This window comes from Momordica charantia (genome assembly GCF_013281855.1).
Source record: "Momordica charantia cultivar OHB3-1 chromosome 1 unlocalized genomic scaffold, Mcharantia_2.0 BLBB01000001.1, whole genome shotgun sequence".
In the NCBI taxonomy this organism is placed as follows: domain Eukaryota; kingdom Viridiplantae; phylum Streptophyta; class Magnoliopsida; order Cucurbitales; family Cucurbitaceae; genus Momordica; species Momordica charantia.
The window spans coordinates 14283542-14307687 of record NW_028275157.1 but is presented as its reverse complement, the minus strand read 5'-3'; the positions used below and the strand labels follow the sequence as shown (position 1 = coordinate 14307687).

General features: G+C 36.0%; 5 protein-coding genes across 6 annotated transcripts; 3 read left to right on the top strand and 2 right to left on the bottom strand.

Moving 5' to 3' along the window:
* The first annotated feature begins 524 nt into the window (after window positions 1–524).
* Window positions 525–3354, top strand: LOC111019417 (fructose-1,6-bisphosphatase, chloroplastic). Of its 2 annotated transcripts, XM_022295795.2 has the most exons (5): window positions 525–1021; window positions 1116–1340; window positions 2475–2981; window positions 3097–3186; window positions 3261–3354. In XM_022295795.2, the coding sequence occupies exons 1-4, from the start codon at window positions 614–616 to the stop codon at window positions 3166–3168; spliced, it is 1212 nt and encodes a 403-aa protein (XP_022151487.1). In that variant the 5' UTR covers window positions 525–613; the 3' UTR covers window positions 3169–3186; window positions 3261–3354. The 2 variants fall into 2 exon arrangements, with proteins under 2 accessions (XP_022151487.1, XP_022151486.1); XM_022295794.2 differs by having other exon boundaries at window positions 3097–3311.
* Window positions 3355–3495: 141 nt separating this feature from the next.
* PTAC13 (plastid transcriptionally active 13) lies at window positions 3496–7393 on the top strand. The gene is made up of 5 exons (XM_022295897.2): window positions 3496–4576; window positions 5025–5203; window positions 5564–5867; window positions 6030–6137; window positions 6927–7393. The coding sequence occupies exons 1-4, from the start codon at window positions 4166–4168 to the stop codon at window positions 6111–6113; spliced, it is 978 nt and encodes a 325-aa protein (XP_022151589.1). The 5' UTR covers window positions 3496–4165; the 3' UTR covers window positions 6114–6137; window positions 6927–7393.
* Window positions 7394–13190: 5797 nt separating this feature from the next.
* LOC111019493 (L-type lectin-domain containing receptor kinase S.4) lies at window positions 13191–14945 on the top strand. Its single transcript, XM_022295898.2, has one exon. The coding sequence runs from the start codon at window positions 13648–13650 to the stop codon at window positions 14734–14736; it is 1089 nt and encodes a 362-aa protein (XP_022151590.1). The 5' UTR covers window positions 13191–13647; the 3' UTR covers window positions 14737–14945.
* Window positions 14946–15401: 456 nt separating this feature from the next.
* On the bottom strand, window positions 15402–17459 carry LOC111019446 (tubulin beta-8 chain). Its single transcript, XM_022295832.2, has 3 exons — window positions 16932–17459; window positions 16580–16849; window positions 15402–16270 (listed from the first exon to the last, which is right to left on the bottom strand). The coding sequence occupies exons 1-3, from the start codon at window positions 17323–17325 to the stop codon at window positions 15597–15599; spliced, it is 1338 nt and encodes a 445-aa protein (XP_022151524.1). The 5' UTR covers window positions 17326–17459; the 3' UTR covers window positions 15402–15596.
* Window positions 17460–19642: 2183 nt separating this feature from the next.
* LOC111019454 (chaperone protein dnaJ-like protein) lies at window positions 19643–23914 on the bottom strand. Its single transcript, XM_022295848.2, has 7 exons — window positions 23701–23914; window positions 23372–23578; window positions 23046–23112; window positions 21827–22158; window positions 21508–21649; window positions 21192–21317; window positions 19643–20287 (listed from the first exon to the last, which is right to left on the bottom strand). Exons 1-7 carry the CDS (start codon window positions 23720–23722, stop codon window positions 19903–19905), a joined length of 1281 nt encoding a protein of 426 aa, XP_022151540.1. The 5' UTR covers window positions 23723–23914; the 3' UTR covers window positions 19643–19902.
* Window positions 23915–24146: the final 232 nt, after the last annotated feature.

Sequence of the window (24146 nt, the reverse complement as noted above, 5' to 3'; positions counted from 1 at the left end):
AGAACCTTAAATTCAAAAGAAATATTCTAGTTTTACTAGCTTTGAACCATTTGCATTACTTTCAAAACATTTAAAATGTAATTATCATAAATAATTAGACATTCTAGAGATTTTGAAGGTTAAACATATTATAGTTTAGTCTAAGCCCAAGGGAGATACCTTTCTTGGCTTTTTGGTTAAGATTAAGTGTAGTTTAGTCCAAGGAAGTGAAAAAGAAAACCATTATTATATATATAAATAATATTTTCATTTCTTCAATGCATAAATGAGATCACTCAACATGAGCAAACTCAAATCAAAATAAGAATTAAAACCTAGCAAGTAGCAACCTAAAGATTTATGATTAAAAAAAACCATTTCTAAAATCAAACTTTAAAAAAATAAAATATGCCATACCTTACTAATTAATTCCTCTAGTTCGACTCCAAATGTTGAAAGATTCTTTCATGTGTCGAATTTGAATGATGAATCAGACGATGGTCGTTACCGGTTACTGAGATAAACTGTTCACTTTGGCGAATCAGAATCACACAATTGTTTCACAAAGAGATAAGCCACAGCAAAACCCCAACAAACAGACACAGAGAAGACAGAGAGAAGAGAGAGAGAGAGAATGGTTCGCGCGATTTCTTCTCCTCCACAACGCACTCTCTTCTCCAGCTCCGGCGCTTTCCCCTCTTCCAATTTCTGCACTCGCCGCCCATACAGCTTCTCCGGCATCCCGCCGGCCAAGTCCCCGACCAGAGCCGTGAGCTTGGGGACGACCCAGCCGGATACCCGACCCAAGAACCCGACCCGACGCGGATTCGACGTCGAAAACCTAACCACATGGCTGCTGAAGCAAGAACAATCGGGCCAAATCGACGCGGAACTCACCATCGTCCTCTCCAGCATTTCCTTAGCCTGCAAGCAGATCGCCTCGCTGCTGCAGAGATCCAGCATTATCAACCTCACCGGCGGCCACGGCACCATCAACGTCCAGGGCGAGGACCAGAAGAAACTCGACGTCATCTCCAACGAGGTGGTTTGGTTAATTAAATCCTTTTGCTGTTTGGAAACAGGGGAAATCGGGGGAGAAAAAAGCCCTAAATCTATAATATGGGGAAATTTTTCAGCTGTTCTGCAACTGCCTGAGATCGAGCGGGCGCACGGGGATCATAGCCTCGGAGGAAGAAGACGTACCAGTTGCTGTGGAAGAAACCTACTCTGGAAACTACGTGGTGGTGTTTGATCCCATTGATGGCTCTGCCAATATCGACACTGCCTTGACCACTGGTTCCATCTTTGGGATTTATGCGCCTGATAAGCAATGCCTCTTCGACATTGAAGATGATTCTCCGGTAATTTCATCTTCATCTTCTTCCTCATATTAATTGTCTCTCGAGAGAGTCTGCCATTGTTAATAAGGCTCTCTGCAACTCTGCTTTTATCCGCCATTTTGAGAAATTTAGGTTTGGATTAACTTCTTAAATGGCTTTGGAGGCCAATTGTTTTTTTCTTTTAAATAAAAATTAATTTCAAATTAATCGAATATTCTTAAAGTTCATCATTCAAAAAGTGATTCACTGATAATCACTTTAAAATCTAATTTAGCATTTGTAGGGTACATTCACTTTTAGATATACCCAGCCTAAGAAACTAGTGACTAAAATTACTTGAAAATGTAATTAACATAAACAAGTATTTCAATAGAGCTATTTTTATATATAAAAAAAGAGAAAAAACAGTGTTTTAACAAAAAAAAAAAAAAGTATGTTTAAAGAGCGTTTAAATTAAAAAGTCATCATAACTCACCTTGTATTTTAAAAAATCTTTAAATGGGTCTATAAACCTTCAAGATTGTTTGTTTGTTTTGTATATAAAATTTTTAATTTGTCTATAACTCTGACTATAATTTTTTATTAATCTATCTATTTGGTGGCATAAGTGTTATGCTTCTGAATTCGATGATATTTTAAACAAAATTAAAAGTAAAACTTCATAACCTATCAAAAAAAAAAAAATATATATATATATATTTATAGGGACTAAATACATACCATTTTCAAAATCTTTTGCACCAATTTTTTTAATTTAACTAAAGGTGGCCCTTATAACTTTCAAGTTTAGGTAGCACACATTCAGTTAACTAAAACAAGCATCATTTCTTAATTTTTAAGTTATACAAACATAAGCCTTATTTCTTAATCTTTAAGCTCTCCTTTCTTGCTTTTATTTTCAGCATGGATATAGAAAACGTTTTGACTGGCCCGATTTTCGCAATTTTATTACTTCTGATTTGTAATGTACTTTTGTTTGAATAATACTTACTAATATATTAGTAGGTATCTTCTTACCGACTATCATTGAAAGTTGAGTTTTGAAAGAAGAAAAAATCTCTCTTTTCTCTCCTTTCTAAGCGGTGAATAGATAACAACAATTTTAGTAGGTTGGATTGATAATAGCCATATATTAATGTCTTTGCATTGGTACAGCTTAATCAAGAAGAACAAAAATGCATCATGAATGTATGTCAACCTGGAAACAACCTATTAGCAGCTGGTTACTGCCTCTATTCAAGCTCAGTTGTCTTCACAATCTCCATTGGAAAAGGAGTTTTTGCCTTCACTTTGGACCCTTCCTATGGTGAATTTGTCTTAACTCATAACAACATCAAGATACCAACCTTGGGAAAGATCTACTCTTTCAATGAAGGCAACTATGATCTTTGGGACGACAAGCTGAAGAACTACATCGATCATCTCCGACAACCGACGTCCTCTGGCAAGTCCTACTCCGGCCGCTACATCGGCTGCCTGGTCGGCGAAATCCATAGAATGTTGCTTGTTGGAGGTATCTATGGAAACCCTGCAAATGCGAACAACAAAAATGGCAACCTTAGGTTGTTGTACGAGTGCGCGCCGATGAGCTATCTGATCGAACAGGCGGGAGGGAAGGCGATAGATGGTCATCGGAGAATACTTGACATCGAACCCGCGAAGGTAATGCTGATGATATGAATGATGTTAATGTCATTGGTTTGTTTCATAGTAACAAAATTGTGGATGCTATGGGATGTAAATGTAAATTTTGATCTAATGTTGTGTTATTGGACAGATTCACCAACGCACACCAATATTCATTGGGAGCTCAGAGGAAGTGGAGAAATTGCAAAAGTTTTTGGCTTGATTTGAAACAGAGAATGAGGTTGGAGGAGAAATCATTTTCTTTCTCAATGTTCTTTCTTCAATATATATCTGTCTCTAATTTTCTCATTGTAGGTAATCCAAGATTATGGCATCAGAAAGTTGAATTTTCTCCAATTATTCCAATATTTTTGGACACCAATGCAGTGATGGAAATTGTTGGAGATAATCTGTTTACCATATATATTTAAAAATTTGTTATAATTCTTTTTTAGAGAAAATTGCAATCTTGATTTTTAAGGATGTTTCATGGGTTTTTTGTCACTTGTAAAAAGTAAAAATGGACTTCTTAATCACAAGAATGCAATACAGGAGAATCCAAACTCTTGAAACACAACATATTTTAAAAGGTATATATGATAATCAAATACAAAATCAATTAAATGAAAAAAAATATATATTTTTTGAGAAATAATCTTTAACTAATTCGAAAAATTACCGACTTGAATATAGCTCAACTGGCTTAAGTACTTAAAACCCAAGTATCCCCATCTAATCCTTAAAATTGTAAATCTCACGTCTTTTTTATCTTTCAATACTTTCCTTTTATCTCTACTTTCTTTCTACATATAACTTAAATTAATTTACCACCCTAAGTGTTAGTAAACTAAATCAACCCTAATATACTACATTTTCTACTCCAATTCCAAAATAGTTTTATAGTTTTAGTAAACGCAATATTAAAATTTTCATTTTGATTCCCCATTTTTTTCATTTCAATTGATTTCTTATTTGGGCCTGGAGTGGTTCTCTTTCATATGGGCTCCAACTGTAAAGCCGGGCCCAATAAGATGTACCCCGATTCTCCATCCGCCATTAGCCCGCGGCCCCGCAATGCCGACAGATCGGCTCGCAACCAAATTATCTTCTTCTCCACCAAACGACAATGGGAGTTGCAATAACGACCACTCATCGGCGTTTTCGTCACCGGTGACTCCGGAGCCGAGCCAGTAGTCGGAAAACCGATTTCTGCAAAGAACATGGCCTTTGGGCTTCTGCCGTGGAGTTCAATTTCTCTCCGCTCTTCCTCTTTCCCTGCCCTTTCCTTCTCTCTCTCCTCTTCCAAATGCACCCAATTATCCATCTCCGCCGCCCTCGAAACCGCCGCCGCCGACGATGTCCAGCAGCTGTCGGCCCGGGAGAGGAGGAGGCTGAGGAATGAGAGAAGAGAGATTAAAACCACTACCAATTGGAGAGAAGAAGTGGAAGAGAGGCTCTGTAAGAAGCCGAAGAAGGAATTTGCCTCTTGGACTGAGAAGCTCAACCTCGATTACCTCGCTAAATTGGGCCCTCAATGGTGGGTTATGAGGGTCGCTCGCGTTAGAGGTCAGGAAATTGTCGAACGCCTCGCCCGTTCTCTTGCTAGGAACTACCCCGACCTCGATTTCAAGGTGAAATTTCTGCATTCGACTGTTTGATTTCTAGGTTTTTAGTTTCTGGGGCTGGTGTGTTGCGTTAATTTTCCATGAATTTTCTTGAAATTCATTAACAGAACTCGAAATATAAATCTACTGAGTTCCATTGTTCTGAAACTTAATGGAATGAGTGAATACTATTTCACTAGCTTGAGTTCATCAGTGCTGAAATTGGTAAATTTCTCTACAATGTAGTATTTAGATTAAGAGAAGGAAGGATTTAAGTAAAAGAGTCAAAAGAAAAAATAATAGGTTATGAAGATCTTGAAATATTCCTTTTGTTAAACTTTACATTAAATTCCAGAAACGAAGGTATCAACCTGATAAAGAATAAATCAACGGGAATCATTTTTCTAGCTGGGATGAATTGTTTGAGATGAGACCATGTGTATCAATAGCTCAATTTCTTAAAGTTGGATTGCAGATATATTACCCATCAGTCCAGGAGAAGAGGCGACTAAAGAACGGTACTTACATGGTTAAACCAAGAGCTGTTTTTCCTGGATCTGTATTTATAAGGTGTATCATGAACAAGGAGATACATGACTTCATTCGAGAGTGTGATGGAGTTGGAGGCTTTGTTGGCGCGAAGGTCGGGAATACGTGAGTCGTTTATGTTGTTTTATTCTATGTTAAAGCAGCTAAGCAACTATTTCTTCTTTAGGTTAGGAGATAATTCTACTCAGAAATTGTAAAGAAACTGCAGAAAGGGAATGAGGGAACTGCATTGGCCATTTGGGGTTATGATATTTATATGCCTTAATAGTCTAAAACTGAAGGATTTTGGTGTCTAGGTCTATGGCACAAAACTAAGTCTAAAAATCTGAATTATAAAATTTTTTGGAATAATTTTGGATTGAAGTTTCAGGTTCCGAATTTTTAAAAATGTCATCTTTTCCTATTTTGAATATGTCTTATCGTTCTCAGTTAGTCTGTTATTCTGATAGTTTGCGCAATACACAGGAAACGACAGATAAACAAACCAAAGCCAGTATCTGAAGCTGATATGGAAGCAATCTTCAAAGAGGCAAAGGAAGAGCAAGAAAGACATGACCAGGATTTTCTTGAGAAAGAGCAAGAGAAAGCTCCAAACTCTACCATACACAAGACTGACTTAGATACAAATGGTACTACTGCTACAAAGCCCAAAGGAAGATTGAAAAAAGCCGTTAATGCTTTGTCTCCTGGGTCAACTGTTCGGGTGGCATCCGGGACTTTCGCAGAATTTGAAGGCTCTCTTAAGAAGCTGAACCGTAAAAGTGGAAAGGTATGCTGTTTTCTTCTAGACTATAATTGTTTTTGTGCTCAGGACCCGTTAAGAAGCATTTGAGAGCTTTTTTATTATTTTTTTTTTAACCATAATTGATCGTTTTAGAGATTGCTACATAGAAGAGAGCAAATGAATTTTAATTTGATTTCCTTCATGCAGGTAACGGTGGGATTCACACTATTTGGGAAGGAAACCCTTGTAGACCTTGACATTGGTGATATTGTAGTTGAGACAACAAATTGAGGCGAATCTACTTTCTCATTGATGGTAAGTTTTCGAAATTGCAACGAGATAGAAACTATTTATCTTGCTAACCCATCTTGTATCTGAGGTTTCTTTCTTCAACTTCGATGGAAAGTTCAGTGCCTTGGTAATCAGAAAAAAGCCACACCATGTTCTATTAAGTACAGGGGAAGAATAGAGAAGCCACCTAACCATTGACCTTAGTCAATTCATTATTATCATAAGAACTTGCAAAGATCTTGTTTGGTCCTTCAGATCTTTCAACTCACTCTTTGTACAATCTTGATTTGTCACTTCAATATCCTTAGTAATATTGAAAGTTAGAATAGGCTGTAATTACAAAGTTCTCAAAATTGCAATAGATACAGATTTAGCAACCATGTCTGCAAGTTTTCAGGAGATGTTTGTACCTGAAGTGAAATATATCATGATTAATTTTTCCGTCTCAAGCCAAATGTGGATTGTGGTGGAAATGTTTTGGTATCTCTCGAGACCAGTTCGGTTAAGGAGAGCCTCTACTCGATACTTAGAGTTATTTTCTCGAACAAAAAGCTAACGTCCTTTAACTTATCGCTTCCGAAGTGATCATGTACGAGTTGTTGTTCGAAAGAAATAGAAGACTATTCCAAGAGGAGTACAAAGAACCTTTCTAGATTTGGGATATTATTTCATTTGTTGCTTCTCTTCGAGGTTCTAAAATACCTCCGAGATGACTCGCCTCCCTACATTATTACTAATCGGAGCATCTTTTTGTAAGCTTCTTGCAGGTTCATAATTGATCACTCTTCATTCTTGTCTGTGATTGGTTTGCAGTAATGGGGAAGAAGAAACTCATGAAGTTGGAGGATAAGTAAAGAGCTCTCAACTCACAGGCACATCCATGAACAACCAATGTATGGAAGAGAGCTATGCTGCTTGAATTTCCAAACAGCTCTCACTTTGATGAACATCAATGGAAATCAGATCAACTGTGCTGCCTGAAATTACTCTGCAATTGGAAATCAACAGCTCGAAGGAGTTGGCAGAAGCCCGAATGTATTGTTCTTTGACTTTTGAGAAAGCAAAATAGGGAATATTTTGATCCTTAGAACTTTCTTAATAAAAAATTTTCAAAAAAGAGGCTGATTTGGAATGTTACAGTCCTATACACTAAACGTTGTAACTATTCTAAAATCAGCTCGAACACCCAACAAGGGTGGTTCACTCGTGGTGGGAGAGAGGAAAGATTCCTTTTTTTAGGGTACGCCAGGAACAAATTCAATAAAGAGGTGGAGTCTGTATCTCACGGTGTCGAGAGTTCGAATTCCTCTTCATCCACAACTGGCCAAAAAAAGAATGACTTTTTCTCTAGGAAAGTCATGATCGAGATAGCATACTTAAAGCTATGAAACTTGGGCGTGACCGTAAATTTCACAACGTCCACTAATTTTTGAGTCTATTCATTTTGGACTTATAGTGAACTTCTCCCAAACTTCAATCCTAGACTTGGACCAACCCACTTCCATGGCCCCAACATTTATTTCTAACCTCAAGATCATAAAAAGATGTTGATAAAGAGTGTGTGGGAAAATGGTCAGATATGAACTGAACTGAGCTGAGCTGCTGGTGGTTGTAAGTGGTGGTGCCACCCAATGGATTACAACTCACATGGGCTGCGCCTGCGGTCCCTTTTGCCTCAAAACCTTAATTTAATGCAACATGTGAGTGTTTCTGTTAAGTCACTACCTCTTCTTCGCCCCCACATATCCCTCCTTCACCCTTCTTCAATCCAACTTTTTTATATTATATGCTCTCTTTCACCTTTTTCCTTTTTCTTTTCAATTTCCACTTTTTGTCTTTCTCGGACGTTTACGTTCAGTCTCGGGTTATGAAAGAAGGAATTGAGTGGAAAGTATTAGCAACGACGGATTTTATTACAAGACAACTCATCATGTTCTTGATCTATTATGCACTTCTTGTCTCGCATTGAATAGTAACTTTTGTTTCATTGCTTCGCGACTATAAAACAATAAAAGAAGAGGGGATGTTCACTTTTGTCAACTTAGCTATTTTAATACTACTCAATACTAAAACAAAGGCTTTTGGAGCTCCTAGGCCTGGATGTCTAGCAGAACACTTGGCTCCCTGCGCCAAAAGCGAGACCCGAAGGGTTGGCTTCTAGAAATAGATAAAATAGGCATTAGGCATTCTGAGCTGGAATAAGGCAAGCAAACATCAAAAGATGTCATTCATTTGATGAAAAATAAAAAGGATTATCGAAACTTCGAGAAGTTGAAGCTGAAGTAGCTACTTTCAAAGTAACGAGAGTTAGGCAACGACTAGAATAGGAGAGTTAGAGTAGAAAAGAGGATTCCTCACTTCTTTCTTTCAAAACCATGCATGAGACTTTCATCTCGCACGATTAGAATCAATAGGTTTTCAAATCGTTCATCAAGGACAATCTCAAACACTTTTTTTTAATAGTCTAATATTACTTGTAGAAATTCGTACTTTTATTCTTTCTTCAACATATATCATCAACATAAAAGGAAAGAGGAGGAGACAATCGCCCCTCTCTTGTTTGTTTTCAATTAAAAAATATAGATAAGAAAATTAATATTTAAACGTTTTCATCCTAATGTAAATTTCTGGCTTCGCCCTTATTTAACGTGCTTATTATAGATGATAGAGTTATTCAAGTTCCTATAGTTAATCATGTATATTGTATACCATAATCTTTTATCTATTAAAAATGTCTAAAAGTGTTTCAAGTACTAGTGAAACTTCATAATCCTTCAGCATTTTTCATCATTAGCCTTAATATTTGATGTGAAATTTTAAAAGATTTGATTAATTGATATACTATAATCATATAAAAAGGAAAGTGTTAAATCTTTGAATAATACGACTAATAAAATTTGAAAAGAAATGCTGATTAGATGTCGCAATGCCATTGGTCAAATTTTAGAAATCATCTATTTAAATTCAAATTTAAATGGTTTATATTCCATCACAAAATTTGATGTTCCGGTTTAGCTCATATAGGAATTGCAAATATTATCATAAAGTCTAATAACTAAATAAATTTATATTTATATTAAATTATAAGTTTGATCTTCCAACTTGTTTCTAAGTATCTAATAGATTCTTATCATTAATTTTACCTCACTTCTTTATCCGCCCATCAAACACTTGAGCTAGTCCAAAGATCGAAATTCCAAAGCTTTAAATAATTTTATCAACATACTACGTAAATTTTAAATTGATGGTTAACGACAAACACTTATTAAACATAAAATTAGAAGTCTTTCATAAATATTTTAAAGTATAGATACAATTTTGAAAGTTTAATGATTTTTTAGAAGCTTCTTAAACTAAAAAAAAAATTAAATAAATACAACCTGAAATTGCAAAGGACCAAACTTGTAATTTAACCTCTACTTTATTATACAATTCAAAATATATTTAAAAAGAGTGAAAAGTGAGATTGAAGAAATGGTAGGTAAACCAACTTAATTAAATTTTTAGAAAATAAAAAGTTAAGAACAAAAACTTTGTCAAATTGGAGTTAATTGTTAGTTTGATATTTAATTTAATACACATAAATTTATTATAATGTTATTTGTAATATTATTCTAGAAAGAAATGCTCTCTTGCAAGCTCCAACTAGATTGGGACCATAATCTTTTAAAAAGATTCGCTCTTTTGGAAAGGATGTCCAGAGATATTCTACTTTTTGTTGGTTGTAAATTTGAAGGTGAAACTAGACAATGGATGCAAAATTTGTCTTTGATTTCAAGGTAAGATGTATGTAAACTAAAAAATAATATACATTTAAACAACAAATTGAGTGTTATAATTTGGATTTAGTTTAATCTCGTAATTTTAAAAGTTTTAATTTGATTTCTGTTGGTGGTCAAAATCAGACTCGACACGTGTAAGCACAAACTTCGTTCGTACTAGTTTCATTTCAGATTGGACCCAGTACCTGACGACATGATTCATAACGAGTTGAGATGAAATGGAATACAGCTACCGATATGAGGAATTCGACCTCAGGATCGAGCACCGATTTGGGGACCCGACAATCGTAACCGCTGGTCGTAACAGTCAAACGACTTTGTCTCCCTCACCTACCTATAAAAGGGACACTCCACCCCATCATTCAGGTGCATTATTTCCTCTGAGAACAACCTGAACAGCTTGAGCTTGCAACTGACTTGGGCGTCAGAATGTTTGTTCCCTGTGTAGGTTTACTTGTGAGCACTTCGACAGCTCGTGATCGACCTGTGAACTCGGTTGTAAAGCAGTATCAATAATTTCAATATTTTGAACTCAATCTCAATTTTAATTCTTATGATTTTATAATTTTTAATTTATTCTTTATAATTTAATTAAACCTGGCTAATGGTCTCTCGGGGAAAAGCTAGCTAATGTTGGTTGATTTTTAAGTTATTCATAACAATAACTATATGTCGGTTAATGTAGGATTTTAACCCTTCTTCGAAAGAAGATTGAGATTTTTTTAGGAAAAAAATATTTAATATAGATTTATGAAAGGGAATAATAGAGATGTTAAACAAAATAGGGAGAAATTTATTTAAAAGAAAAAAAAAAGGAGAAATTAAGGACATAAGAATTTGATTAGGTGTAGGGTTGTTTTTTTAAAAAAAAAAATTCCTTCTTTGTATAGTGTTAAGATATCTCGAAAATTTGTCTCTAAAAATAAGACGAATTACTAATAAGTAAATGCAAAACTTCAACCACAATCCTCAACAAACACTAGAGCAATTGTCCAGAGAAGGAGAAATTTGAGAGAATTTCTTTTTATACAAAAAAAATAATAATAAAGACTGTTTATGTTTACAAACTATTTAAGGTCATTCAAATAGTCGCATCTTTTATAATATCTTTTAATAAAAATACACATCCTTCATATAAATTTCTGTGATTTAAAAAAATGCATCCTCTCATGGAAAAGTCGTAGTTGTTTACCAATTTCATTAATAAATTCCAACCAAAGATGACAAAAAAAGTAAAGAAAATCAGGTGGGGGAGGAAGGAGCCATAAAGAAGAGAGAATTAGGGTTTTTTTTTTTCTCTCTTTTTCTTTGTAAAATACCCAATACAAAAAAGAAAAAAATAAATAAAATCCCACAGAAAGCACAAAAAGGAAAAATGGTATTTTTCATATCACAAAAAAGGAAAATGGAAAAGGGTGAAATTTTGTTAAAGCCAAAATTTGAAGGAAGCTGTTTGAGTTATATTGTCGAACAAAGCGTTTGTTTGTTAATTTGAGAGCGCCAAGACGACAACAAAAGCACAGCCACAATCACAACCACAACCACGCGCACTGTTAAAATTTCTCATGTGAAAAGACCTCACATGCCCTCGACTCCCACAGCGCTTTTCCCTTTTATTGGTCCCCCGACCGACACGTCGTCCAATAATCCTTCCCACCAATCCACTCTCTTTTTGTTTCTAATTTTATTTATATTCTTCCCCAAATAAATCACCATAAAAATCAACTTCTAGTTAAGTACTTAGGCAGGATCACCTTACAAGTGCTTCTCACGAGATATTTTAAGTTTCTTCTTACTTTTTAAAAAAGTACTCTATGTTACTTCTAACACAATATTTTTTTAGTGGAAAGTATTGTAGTTATATTAAAAATAATCTTAAATATAACGTTAGAACATTGTGGCATCACATGTGGTAGCATACTACCTTTACATCATAACAATTGTCAATACTCAAGCTCGTGTCACAATTCTTGCCTCCATTGTGCACGGTCATATTTGAGAATTTTGAATGTGAAAAATTATCTCCTCTCAATTTTTAGAAGTTTATTCAAGAATTTTAAAGATTTTACATTTAATTAGAATTAATTTTAGAATCTCAAATTCAATAACTTCTAAGGTGAATTTATCTCTCCCTTATATAATACTGTTGTTTAGATCTTGTTTGACGAAGCACAAATAATTTCAATTCATCAAAGTTGTAGAGTGATATTCTTGAATAATCGTAGAACATTGTATCACAAAAAATCAATGTGAAATAAAATGCACAAATAAGAAATAAAATGCAATACTAAACATTCTATTTCAATGATTAAATATACAAAATACATCTTGAATAAAGATTTGCTACATTAAAAATCACATCATTTAGATTTTTTATTTGAAATGGAGTAGAAAAAGGAACCGTACTCGCTCTTTGACTTGAACATGTGTCCATTTGGTACTCCCCATTAAAAAACAAACAAGGAGCGCGTGATTTTACGACAGTGTACTTCGCCTGTCTTTTTCTTGTTTCTGAAGAACGGTTAATAATGTTTCCATAATTTGCTAAAATCCGCTTCCTTTTTGCTTTATTTTCAAATTCACCCATCATTTTTGCTTCTCTTCAAATTATTTCCACAGTTTCTTAATATTAATTATTTGCCCCGACATTAATCATATTTTGTCCTTTTTTTATTGACTTTAATTTCTGGTACAAAAACCAGTATTGACAGTCCTCCCATTTCTTTCTCTTGAATTATAATCTTCTCTAATTCTTCACTAATTTGTTGGAGGAAGTTTCAACTTCTAACCTTGCATAATATTATTTTTTTTTTGTCTTGATCATTGTATTTAGATTAATTTCTTGAATTAGAATGTGGTTCGAAAATAAAAATTATTCGATATTGTACATTAATACAAGTTAAATTTAGCTCTATCAAGTTCATCATTTTACCCGACTAAAATACAAATTGAGTATCAAACACTCATGCTCTCTTTAATATATGCGAACTAAATGTCTATTTTGTTAATAATATATTAAAAATGAGTTCGTCTACCCTAAACCTAACCATTTACATTTTACAATCTAATGGTATTCATTGAATTTGTAAATGATCGCAAACAAAGTCTCACGTTAATAGAGAAGAGATTAAATATAGAACAATTATCATGTTTTGTTTTTGTGAAATCAAAGTAAGATATGAGGATTATGTCTAAAACAGACAATATCATACGTGTAGAGATACTTTGAGTATTAGGTACCTGTTGTCTTTAACAATATTTAACTCCAAACTCCAAATAGGTTCAAACTTCATGACAATCCTTTTTTTTTTGTATGAGTTAAACAATTATAGGTGAAAAATCAAATCATCGAACGATAAAATAGTAGGTCGTGAATGTTGGAATGGACTAGGGGCAAATTTGAGAGGTGAAAGGGGAAGAGGGGCATGATAGCAAAAAGAAGAAGTTTGAGAAATGAGTTAAGAGTGAAGAGTAGTGAGTAGAGGCATTTAATTTCCTCAACCTCCGAGCCCACCCAACCCCCAATGTCCTATATTCTTTACTTTCTTCTTCAGCTTTCTACCTTCAAACCCTAGTGAAAAAAGGGGCACCAAAAACAAAAACAAAAAAAAAAATACAACAATCAACCAAGTTGCAGAAAAAAAAAAAAGGTTCAATCGCAGGTGAAAGAAGATGTTTTTACTTCACAATCCAAAGCAACCGCACTAGCCCCTCCTTGCACCCACAATCTACTCAAAACTCCCACTTCACCCATGGCTGCCTTTCCTCTCTCACCCACCATTTTCATCTTCCTCTTCTTCCTTCTCTGCAAATCCATCCATTCCTTTTCATCTCCTTCCTTTTCGCTTTCTGGGTTTCGTGGAGATCCAGATTTCGAGCTCAATGTCGCCCTGTACGGCGATGCGGCGGTTGTCGGCGGCGGCGGTGCTCTCCGGCTCACCGGCCCGGCCAGTTCCAGTGCTGGGCGAGTCATGTACAAGAAACCCATCAGCCTTGTTCGAGGTAAACCCAGGAGATTGATGTCTTTCTCCACAGATTTCTCGTTTTCTTTCTCGCCAGACACGGGGGATGAGGGATTGGGTTTTCTTATGGTTCCCAGTGATTTTAATGTTAGTGCCTTCGATAACAGACCATTTGGGCTTCCTTTTGGATCGAAGGAACAGAAGTTGAAAACGATCTTTGTTAAATTTACGGCTTCTTCCGATGCTAAGAATGGTGATCTGGTTTGGACTCGGGTGGGAATTGATGTGGGTTACAACAATAATACTCCGTTAGCTGGTTCAGGTAATTTATCAAACAGTTACCAGGCATCAATTAAGGGGCAGAATTTACACGCTTGGATAGATTACGAGGTGGGTTCTAGGAAATTAGAAGTAAGATTAGCAGAAAATGGCAAGAAGAAGAGGCCATCTGCGCCATTGTTTTCGATCCCAATTGATATCTCTCAAATTTGGGGAGAAGATGAACAAGTGCAGGTGGGTTTGAGTTCATCAAATGGGAACTCCTCCCAGCCATGTCTGGTCTATTCTTGGAGCTTCAAGGTGAAGAACATTCCGAACTGGATGCATTCGGAGCCGCTCGATCCGAAGACGATCACCGTCGCGAAGGAATCGGAGCCTCAAAGTGTGGTTAAAGAGGGCAAGAACTGCTTAATGAGAGTGGTTGCGGCCATGATTTTTGGGACTGGGTGTGGGGCATTGACAGCTTTTGTAGCACTGTATTTATGGACCATCTTTGGGAATAGGCGCCCTGTGGTGCCTGAGGAGTTTGCGGTGTACAAGAAAGTTGTGGTGTTGGACAAGCCCACGGAAGATGATGGTAACAAGAAAGTTGATGTTTGAGGTTGGAGAGAATTGTCTGTTGTAAAAAGCCAATATGTTTTGTTCTTGTATTTGAAGGGTTTTGGTTTTTTTCTTGTGTTGCTGTAATTTGGCTATCAATTGTCTAAAGATGTAGTTTTTTTAGTTACATTATGTGCAAAAGGGCAAGCCCATCTCATCTGGCTTTTGTACTGTGATTACCAATTTAATGGAACCCATCTCTTTGAATCTGCCCACTCAAAACCTAATTTTAGGCTGATTTCGACTTTCTTTTTGCATCATATGACATTGCCAAGCCCACAGCTAACAATTGTAACATGAACTGAAAAGCTTATAAAACCCAATAGTCTGAAACTCAACCTTTGAGAGTTTGGGTAACATAACTTCAAGAAATCCAACCTCGTTAAAAATTGGTAGAAACATCTTTTTTGCAACTTTACAAGAGGCCTCGTCGCTGTTTTAGTATGTAACCAGAAGAATACTAGGGAAATCTCTTCAATGGGAATTCTTGATCCAAACAATTTCTCTATTGAATTGATCAACATTTCAGAACAGATGAGACTTCAGCAACACTTCAAACAAAACAAAAAACATCATTCAAAACAGTTCCACACACTTGCCTTTGTGAGCTTTTACTATTCAATCAAATGGCATAACTTGGCTTCAGAAGGTGATGTTCACATATGGGATTTGAACAAAAATTCATATTAGGTAGGTTAAAGATTTAACTGTCTGCAGACAATCAGTTCAGAAGTCAAGCCACATAAAAGACAACAGAAAATAGACAAATCCATGTCTAGCAACATAAAGTTGCAAAAGTTGCAACACATATTACACATCCCTACAGACATAAAAAAACCCCTTCATACAATCTTCTTCCCTTACACATCTTCGGGTTCCTCCTCTTCTTCATCGTAGTAGTCGTCATCAGCAGTGGCATCTTGGTACTGCTGGTATTCAGAAACCAGATCGTTCATGTTACTTTCTGCCTCAGTGAACTCCATCTCGTCCATGCCTTCACCTGTGTACCAGTGCAAGAAAGCTTTCCTCCTAAACATGGCAGTGAACTGCTCACTCACACGGCGGAACATCTCCTGAATTGATGTGGAATTTCCAATGAAAGTCGAAGCCATCTTCAGACCAGTTGGGGGGATATCACAAACGGTCGATTTGACATTGTTTGGAATCCACTCCACAAAGTAAGAAGAGTTCTTGTTCTGCACATTGAGCATTTGCTCGTCAACTTCCTTGGTGCTCATCTTGCCTCTGAACATAGCAGAGGCAGTCAAGTAGCGACCGTGTCGTGGGTCAGCTGCGCACATCATGTTCTTAGCATCCCACATTTGTTGAGTTAGCTCTGGAACAGTCAATGCTCTGTACTGCTGGGAACCGCGGGATGTAAGAGGAGCAAAACCCACCATGAAAAAGTGGAGACGAGGGAAGGGAATGAGATTAACAGCGAGCTTCCGGAGATCAGAGTTAAGTTGACCAGGGAATCTCAAACAGCAAGTCACTCCGGACATTGTTGCAGAGATCAAATGGTTCAGATCACCAACTGCTCCAACAATAAACGTGAAAGAAATTAGTACAAACAAACACGACTAAACCAAATTGTATTTAAAATATAGCACAACACCTTGAATTTAAGATGCACTTTAATTTCCTCTACGTAAAATCACTAGGCAAATAATTCTTGTAACAGATCTCATCAGTAATTTACAGCAACTTCTCACATATCAGCTTAAACTCAACGTATTTAACTCAAGACATTCAATGAAATTAACAAATATTCAGCAAACTACTAAAGCAATCGGTACAGAGCAAAGAATAAGGTTCCAAGTGTTTAAAAGAAGAAAGATCTTACAGCTTGGAGTGGTGAGCTTGAGGGTTCGGAAGCAGATATCGTAGAGAGCTTCATTGTCAAGAACCATGCACTCGTCTGCATTCTCAACCAATTGATGAACTGAGAGGGTTGCGTTGTAAGGCTCAACAACAGTATCAGAGACCTTCGGGGATGGGAATACAGAGAAGGTAAGCATCATCCGGTCTGGATATTCCTCTCTGATCTTCGAAATCAGAAGAGTACCCATCCCAGATCCAGTTCCCCCTCCTAGAGAATGGCACACCTGAAACCCTACAAAACCCCAAAACCACACAAATGTTCAGCGAAATCCACAGAGATGAAACAAAAACAAAGAGGCAGATCGAGAGCAAACCTTGTAAACAATCGCAATTCTCCGCCTCCTTCCGGACGACATCGAGCACAGAATCAATAAGCTCAGCGCCTTCAGTGTAGTGGCCCTTGGCCCAGTTGTTTCCAGCACCAGATTGACCAAAAACAAAGTTATCCGGCCTGAAGATCTGGCCATAGAGCCCAGATCTGATACTGTCCATGGTACCGGGCTCAAGATCCATAAGAACCGCGCGAGGAACATACCTCCCGCAACTGGCTTCGTTGTAGTAGACATTAATCCTCTCGAGCTGAAGATCGGAATCTCCCTGGTACTTTCCGGTGGTATCAATGCCGTGCTCGGCGCAAACAACTTCCCAGAACTTGGCGCCGATCTGGTTGCCACATTGCCCACCCTGAACGTGAAGGATCTCTCTCATTTTCGCAGAAGAAGAAATGGATTCTGTGAGAAATGCGAGAGGGAAAATAAATGGGAAGTTGTAGGGACGGAAATGGAGGGGTTATCTTTTTTACAGAGAGATAATGGAATGGCTTATAAAGAGAGGGAGGAGAGAAATTGGATTTAGGGTTTTTTGGTTTTAGAGAAATTGAATGAGCTGTGAATTGCAACCGGCTACCTGCTGCGGTGGTAACGGTAAATGGAATGCGCTGGATGGTTTTCAAAATTTGAAATTCAAATTTCATTTAACAGCTGGACTAGACCCGGCCCTTTACCAAATCCAATAAATAAATTTTAAAATAAAATCCTTTTGAAACTTCATCATCAGAGAAGTAGCTCATGCATTAATTAATAAACCTTGTTGGATCCTTTGATCTTTTTCGAGGTGGGATTATTAACACTTTTAATCTTGCAATACTCACCTCAACTGCATTAAAGACGATGAGAGGCAAATAAGCGCCTTGTAACCGTAGAGTCACGTTTCTCAATGATACTCCTCTGTGAAATTATGAGTCCCACCAAATGTGCGTAGTTTCTTTGCATTAATTTTCGACTCAACACCAACTCAAACTAAGTAACTAAGTAAGAGTGTTCAAAAAATGATGACTTCAAAAAATCAATCAACCTAAACAAACACCTACACTTGTTTGAGTTGAATCGAACCAACTCGAACTTATTAATTTTAAAACTTTTTATTTTACTCACCATAAAACCTATATTTAGTAATAATTATTTAATTTTATTTCATCCAATAACCTTTTATAGATTATTTATTCTACATCGGGTTTTAAAAACAACTTTTAAAGTTTTTTTACGGTACTTTTTTCACCCTATAAATAAACATCAACTTACGGATTTTAATTCAATGTTAGACAATATATAAATAAATATTTTAGATATTATAATTTACCTTTTTTTTACACTACTTTAAATAAGTGACTCAACTAACCCAAACTAATCATATTTAGGTTGAGTTTAATATTTAATAAAAGTTATTTGAGTTGAATAAATTTAACAATTCGAACAATTGAATCGGGTCTAAAAAGTACCTCGACTCAACCAAGACCTAATCCATGAGCACCTCAATAACTTTAACTAATTAAGTTTTGGAGTGTACATGTGCAACGTTGCCATTTAAGCCCACGTCAGCCTCCCCTCATACCTGTCGACGTGTAATATCACCACAATCGTGCATCAGTGTGGTCGGAATCAAACTTATTATTTGTAATTTTAACAAAAGACTCGTTGTTGCATTTTTCAAATTCTTAAAATCATATAATGAAAGTTATACATGCTAATTTTGTTGGGGAAAATAAATAATTTTGTCTTAGAAATTTTTTAAATGCAGAATTTTATTGAAGATGAAGAATGATGTATTCTCAAATCTCAACAATAAGATCAAATAGTTGAAGAAAAATTAAAACTCAGAATTTTATTTTTTTTATTTTATTTTTTTTTGTTCATAGCACGAAATAACGAGGAAAAACATAGCTTTCCAAGCATGTCCTCAAAAATCTAAAAAATCATAAGTTAAATTTGTCGTTTAACAATCAAATGATTTACCATTCTATGTTATCCTATGTTACCCAAAATAGAAAGAGATGAATCGGACGAAAAAAAAAATATTAAATTTAACACCTGTCCATAATGGGACAGGAAAACCCATTGTCTTAAGTGGGAGAGGGACATTTTAACAACTTTTGCCCCTTTTATTTTAATATTAAAAATTAAATGAAAAATATATATATAATATCCCTGTCACAGTCCTAACTTTAAATGTCATTCTATCATTCAAAAAATAAAATTTTGGCAACTTTCATATTTTTTAAAAAAAACAGAAAAAAAAATATCTGAACAAAAAATATATATTTTCGTACATTTATCTTCTACTTGTTAAAAAGATTTAGAAAACTATACAGATATCATAAAATACATTCAATCAAAAAAAAAAAGCATAAAATACATATATTTTTATAAAAATGTCACTACCTTTTGTTTTCTTATCATGTAATTGTATAAATTTACAATTTTGGCCCTTTGAAATTTTTTAACATAATGCTATATATAAAATATATATTTATTTTGTGATATTTTTGTAATTTTTAGCCAAAGATAGTTGCTGACCAATAAATACTTTTAAGTATTTTTCTTTAATTTTAAGGGAGCTAAAAATTTCTCTTAATTGCAGAGAACTCCCGACCTCCCCCTTTGATTTAAAAACAAATGGAAACGGACTAGATCCTTGTCCCCACCCGTCTTAATAGCAGCAGAATCTCCATAGCCAATGAATATGTTGATTGAAAGAGAAGCGAATGTGATATATTTGTCATTTGGAGCCAAAACTTTCAAGCAAAGCAAAATAGAGAGGGTCTCACTCGGAAAAAGCACAAAGCAAAAGAAAGGAGGCTTGGTCACAAAGATAACCCATGGCAGAAGGGAAGCCATTGCCAAAGTAAAATAAAAATTACACAAGAAAGAAGCCCACATGAGTTTCAGAGTCACAACACACACTAAGAACTGGCAGCCATGTGCTATATGCTTGTGGTTGTGGTTTTATTTACAACTTCAGCCACTCCAAGCAAGGACAGAACCCCCAACAGAACCTTGAGGGGTAGTAGTCCTTCAAGTAAACTTCCCTGCTGAAACCCACAATGTAGAAACTGAAGGACCTTCCACGGTCTCCCATCGTGACACGGGTCACCGGTACGACCGAGATGATATGTCGCTCGCATATGACCCGTGCAGTGGGGGAGATGGGCGTTCGATCTGCGATGACTTCGGAAGAGAACTTGTTGAGGAAGAAGGAATCTGCAAAGAAAGCTGGGGCGCATTGATAGGCCTGAGTGTTGCATAACTGGACCCCTTTGGCTCTGTGGAACACTTCGTCCGGTACAGATGCTGCTCCGCTCATGGCGCTTACTTTTCGAGTCGAAAGTGTCCTCCTGTGACAGAAGAATTCCTTTCTTGTTGTAGTGGTACACATCTTTCAGCAAAAGAGAACATGAATATATAACTAAATAAACAATCTGATTCAAAACTTTCACTTTTGTGGTAGTCTAATTGATATACACAAGAAGTTTAATCATCTACTCCATATTCCAAAGCCAAAAAATGATGAGGGCAGAATAGGAAGGTTAGCTCACAAAATCTATGTGGTATAGCTATAAAAAGTTATACCGGAAAAGGTAAGATTCTTCATGTGGGACTTATGCCTTGGGAGGTATTAAAATGGGAGCACTACTTCAAAGAACTCCTACCATTCAAATTTCACCTACTCACTGCTTTCTTTAAGGTAGAGGGAAGAAACTCGAGATCGTATGTTTGTTCGTTGCCACTCTGATTAGTAATTAGTTAAGGGATTTATTTGTAAGGAATTGTTAATATAGTAAGCGGAAAACGATGAAGGCAGGCAATTATTTAGTGGGTTTAGGCTTGAATAAGAATACTTAAGAGTTAGAGGTTCCAAGTAACTCGAATACTTGGAGTTATATCTTCTGTCTTTTTTTATACTTCAATATTATTCTAGTTACTTGAGTGTCTGTTTTGGGAAAGTTTGGAGGAAAAGGAACTGAAGAAGTTTCCAAGCATTGGGAAATTTTGAGATATCATGATTTTCATGGCTTCCCTTTGGAGCTCTTTCCATAAATATTCTTTTGTAAATAAGATTGGATTATTTTTCAATTAAAACCAACCAACTAGGGGATTTTTTGTAATCCCCTTGACTTCCGGTTGATTTCTCACCACCCTTTCCTCTTTAAATGAACGTTACTCCTGCTTCATGTCAGAAAATACTATAGCTATAGAACAGCAAGTCGTAATAAAATGTATCAGAATTAGTATGCACACCATCTAACAACGGCAATACTCCGAGTCAGAAGAGAACCACTTTGTTGGCACGTGTCGCACTTAGTTAGGCCACGAGATCCACAAGTTGCACAGGGGATTTTCCCCTTGCCATCACATTTTGCACATCTGCATAAGACATTAACTATTCAGCATAGAGAAACAAAATAGTCTAAACAGAAAGTTATGTCACCCAGCAGCAACAGTGAAATTTTAAGTGGGTTAGTATACATCAAACAGGTTGACGAGTCTCATGGAAGAATCTAATTATCGAATAATTTCTTAAGACTCAATGATATACTGATAAATAACTTCTTACATGGTGTCAGATCCATCTCTATGAGCAACCAAACCCCGACCGCGACAAGAAGGGCATTCTGCCATCTGATTTTCAATATAAACTCCAGGTTCTTGATCTGCATTACACGTCGGACATACAAGACCTCCTCGTCCCGCACAGGCTGCAAATTTTTTCATACACAAGTGTCAAAAGCAAATGATTAGTGCCTAATACTAAAGATTTTATAAAAACTCCGGTTGAGTTATTAGGAATCTTTAAAAGGTTAAATCAGGTATTCATACTAAACATAAAGTAAAAGCACTTCAATAACTACAAATTTGATTTCCAGAGTCCTCACCTGAACACTTCTCAACGGTTTCTGAATGAGGAATCGTTTTCCTTGATTCTTTATTATGTACAAAAAGAAGTGGGAACTCAGATTTCAAGTCCAATTCCCAGACTCCAAGTTCAGGACCATTATTTCTTCCATCAATCGTGCCACCTCTATATGCCTCGGTTTCTCTTATAACATCCCTTTCCTCTATAAAAGTATCCAGAGTTCCCACATAAACATTACAGTCTTCCACTGCAATAATCTTCCAACTACGAGCAGGACGACTTCCCCAACAACAACGATGACCGACATGATCAATAAGCAGTTCTCTTATCTCTACTTCATCCAATACTTGTCTGTCAATTCAGGAGCCACATTAATGATTTGCCATTGAAAGATAGACTCGACTCTTGACCAGAGAAAATGAGTGATGTCTGAAAACTGTTTTGATAATCAGTTTTCTACTTTTTGGATAAAAAAAGATGTAAAAACATGTACAGTTGAAAGTGTGTTTGGGGCTTTGTAAGTGATTTTGGAAGGAAAGAGTGTTTTTTTTTTTTAATCTAGAGCATAATAATTAAATTAGTTTTAAATCTTTTATTTTTCAAGAAATACTTTAAAGTTATTATCTAAAAAGTGATTATTGATCGGGAATCGCTTTATCATAATTTGACTTTTGTGGGATCACGTTTAGATGCATTGCAACCATACAAATTTGTGATTAAAATAAATTTTAAGAAAATGTAACCAAACACATAAATGTTTTGATCAAAACCATTTTTATTTAAAATGATTTTTTAAAAAGTGTTTAAAGTTTAAACTAAAAGTGTCAAACTCACCCTAAAGTTTCTTAAAAGTTATATATTGCTTCTTTAGTGTATTATCACAAATGGTCTATACCATCAAAATACAAGTTTCAAAGATTTGCAAACCACACTAATATTAACTTTTACGAGTTATTCAATTACAATTTTCAAACGCACTTTTGAAAACAAAAACAGAACTGTTTCCAAGACAGCACCTAAAGCTTTAAGATCACTAAGACACATGAAAGAGTGAATGAGAGCCTCCCCCATACTGCCATACAAACAAACAGATGAATAATGAGTGTGTTGGAGCTAACCAGTTATTGATACTATTTATCATTTTCATGTCTCCATTTTCAACAAAGCAAACTAAGTGCCGCGGAATGGAAATCGATGCATGATCTAAAAAAATTCTACGAGTTCTACGCTCCTCTTACCTTCCAAAATCATTACTGGTTGGACCATACTGTCCTCCATATCCACCTTGATAAGAAAGAGCTTGATCTGCAATAAATAACTATTCATTAAACATCCATGATAATTTTCACGATTCAATTTCACAGACTTCATTATTTGTTTCAGATTCTAAATAGCAAATCTCAAAATTCTGATCATACTTAACAAGAAGCGAAACAGTAAGTAGCAATCAACAAAAGAAATGGAAGATTCTGGCATTGAGTAATATCAATTTCCGCAAAAGATCCAAACAATTGACACCCACGAATTTGATTCTTCATAAACTAATTCCAACGCGATTGCGTACCTCTAGGATCAGGCTCTGGCGAACTAACCAATGCGCCGTGAAGAGAAGGTGGGTAATAATCAGAAACATAGGGCGCCGATCGAATTTCTTCGACGCTGACTTGGGTCCCTGCAGATGAATCGGTGGGGTTCGCGGAGCCTGTTCTTCTCAAGTACTGATAAGAACTCAACTGATCACTCCCTTTCTCTCCCAATTCGCTTCGATTTTCTTCCCCGAGCCAAAGTGAAAAGAGAAAGGGGGAAAATCCCACGAACAAAAACTATCAGCAATGCCAATTCGAATTTAGAACTCTAAAATTTTCTACCAGTACAAATCAAACGAATGGGTACCTGAAAGAAGGGGATCCTCCATGTCTGTATCTTCGTGACTACAATTCGGGGAGGGGAGAAACTAAAGTAACTCTAATAACAAGTCCATTTCCTTCGGAGCGAAGAAATCAATCGAGTTCCTGGTGATGGTTTGGATTTTTGTCATGTTGATAGAATTTCTCTATTATTTCTTGGTCCACGTATTGCTGGATTGTTTCCATGTCTGTCGCCTTCCGTTGGTTCGTTCAGTACCCTCCGGCTCTTCGTGGAACAGTGGAGTATGATTTTTTTTTTTTATTCTTTTGGGTCATTATTATTATTTTTAGTACAAACACGAGGTAGGTATCAAACTTACTATCTTTTAATTTGAAATGTATGTCTATCATTATTGAGATAGGCTCCTTCGAGGATTCGAACACATTACTGTTTGATCGGTATCTCAACTACTTGAATTATGTTCATTGCTC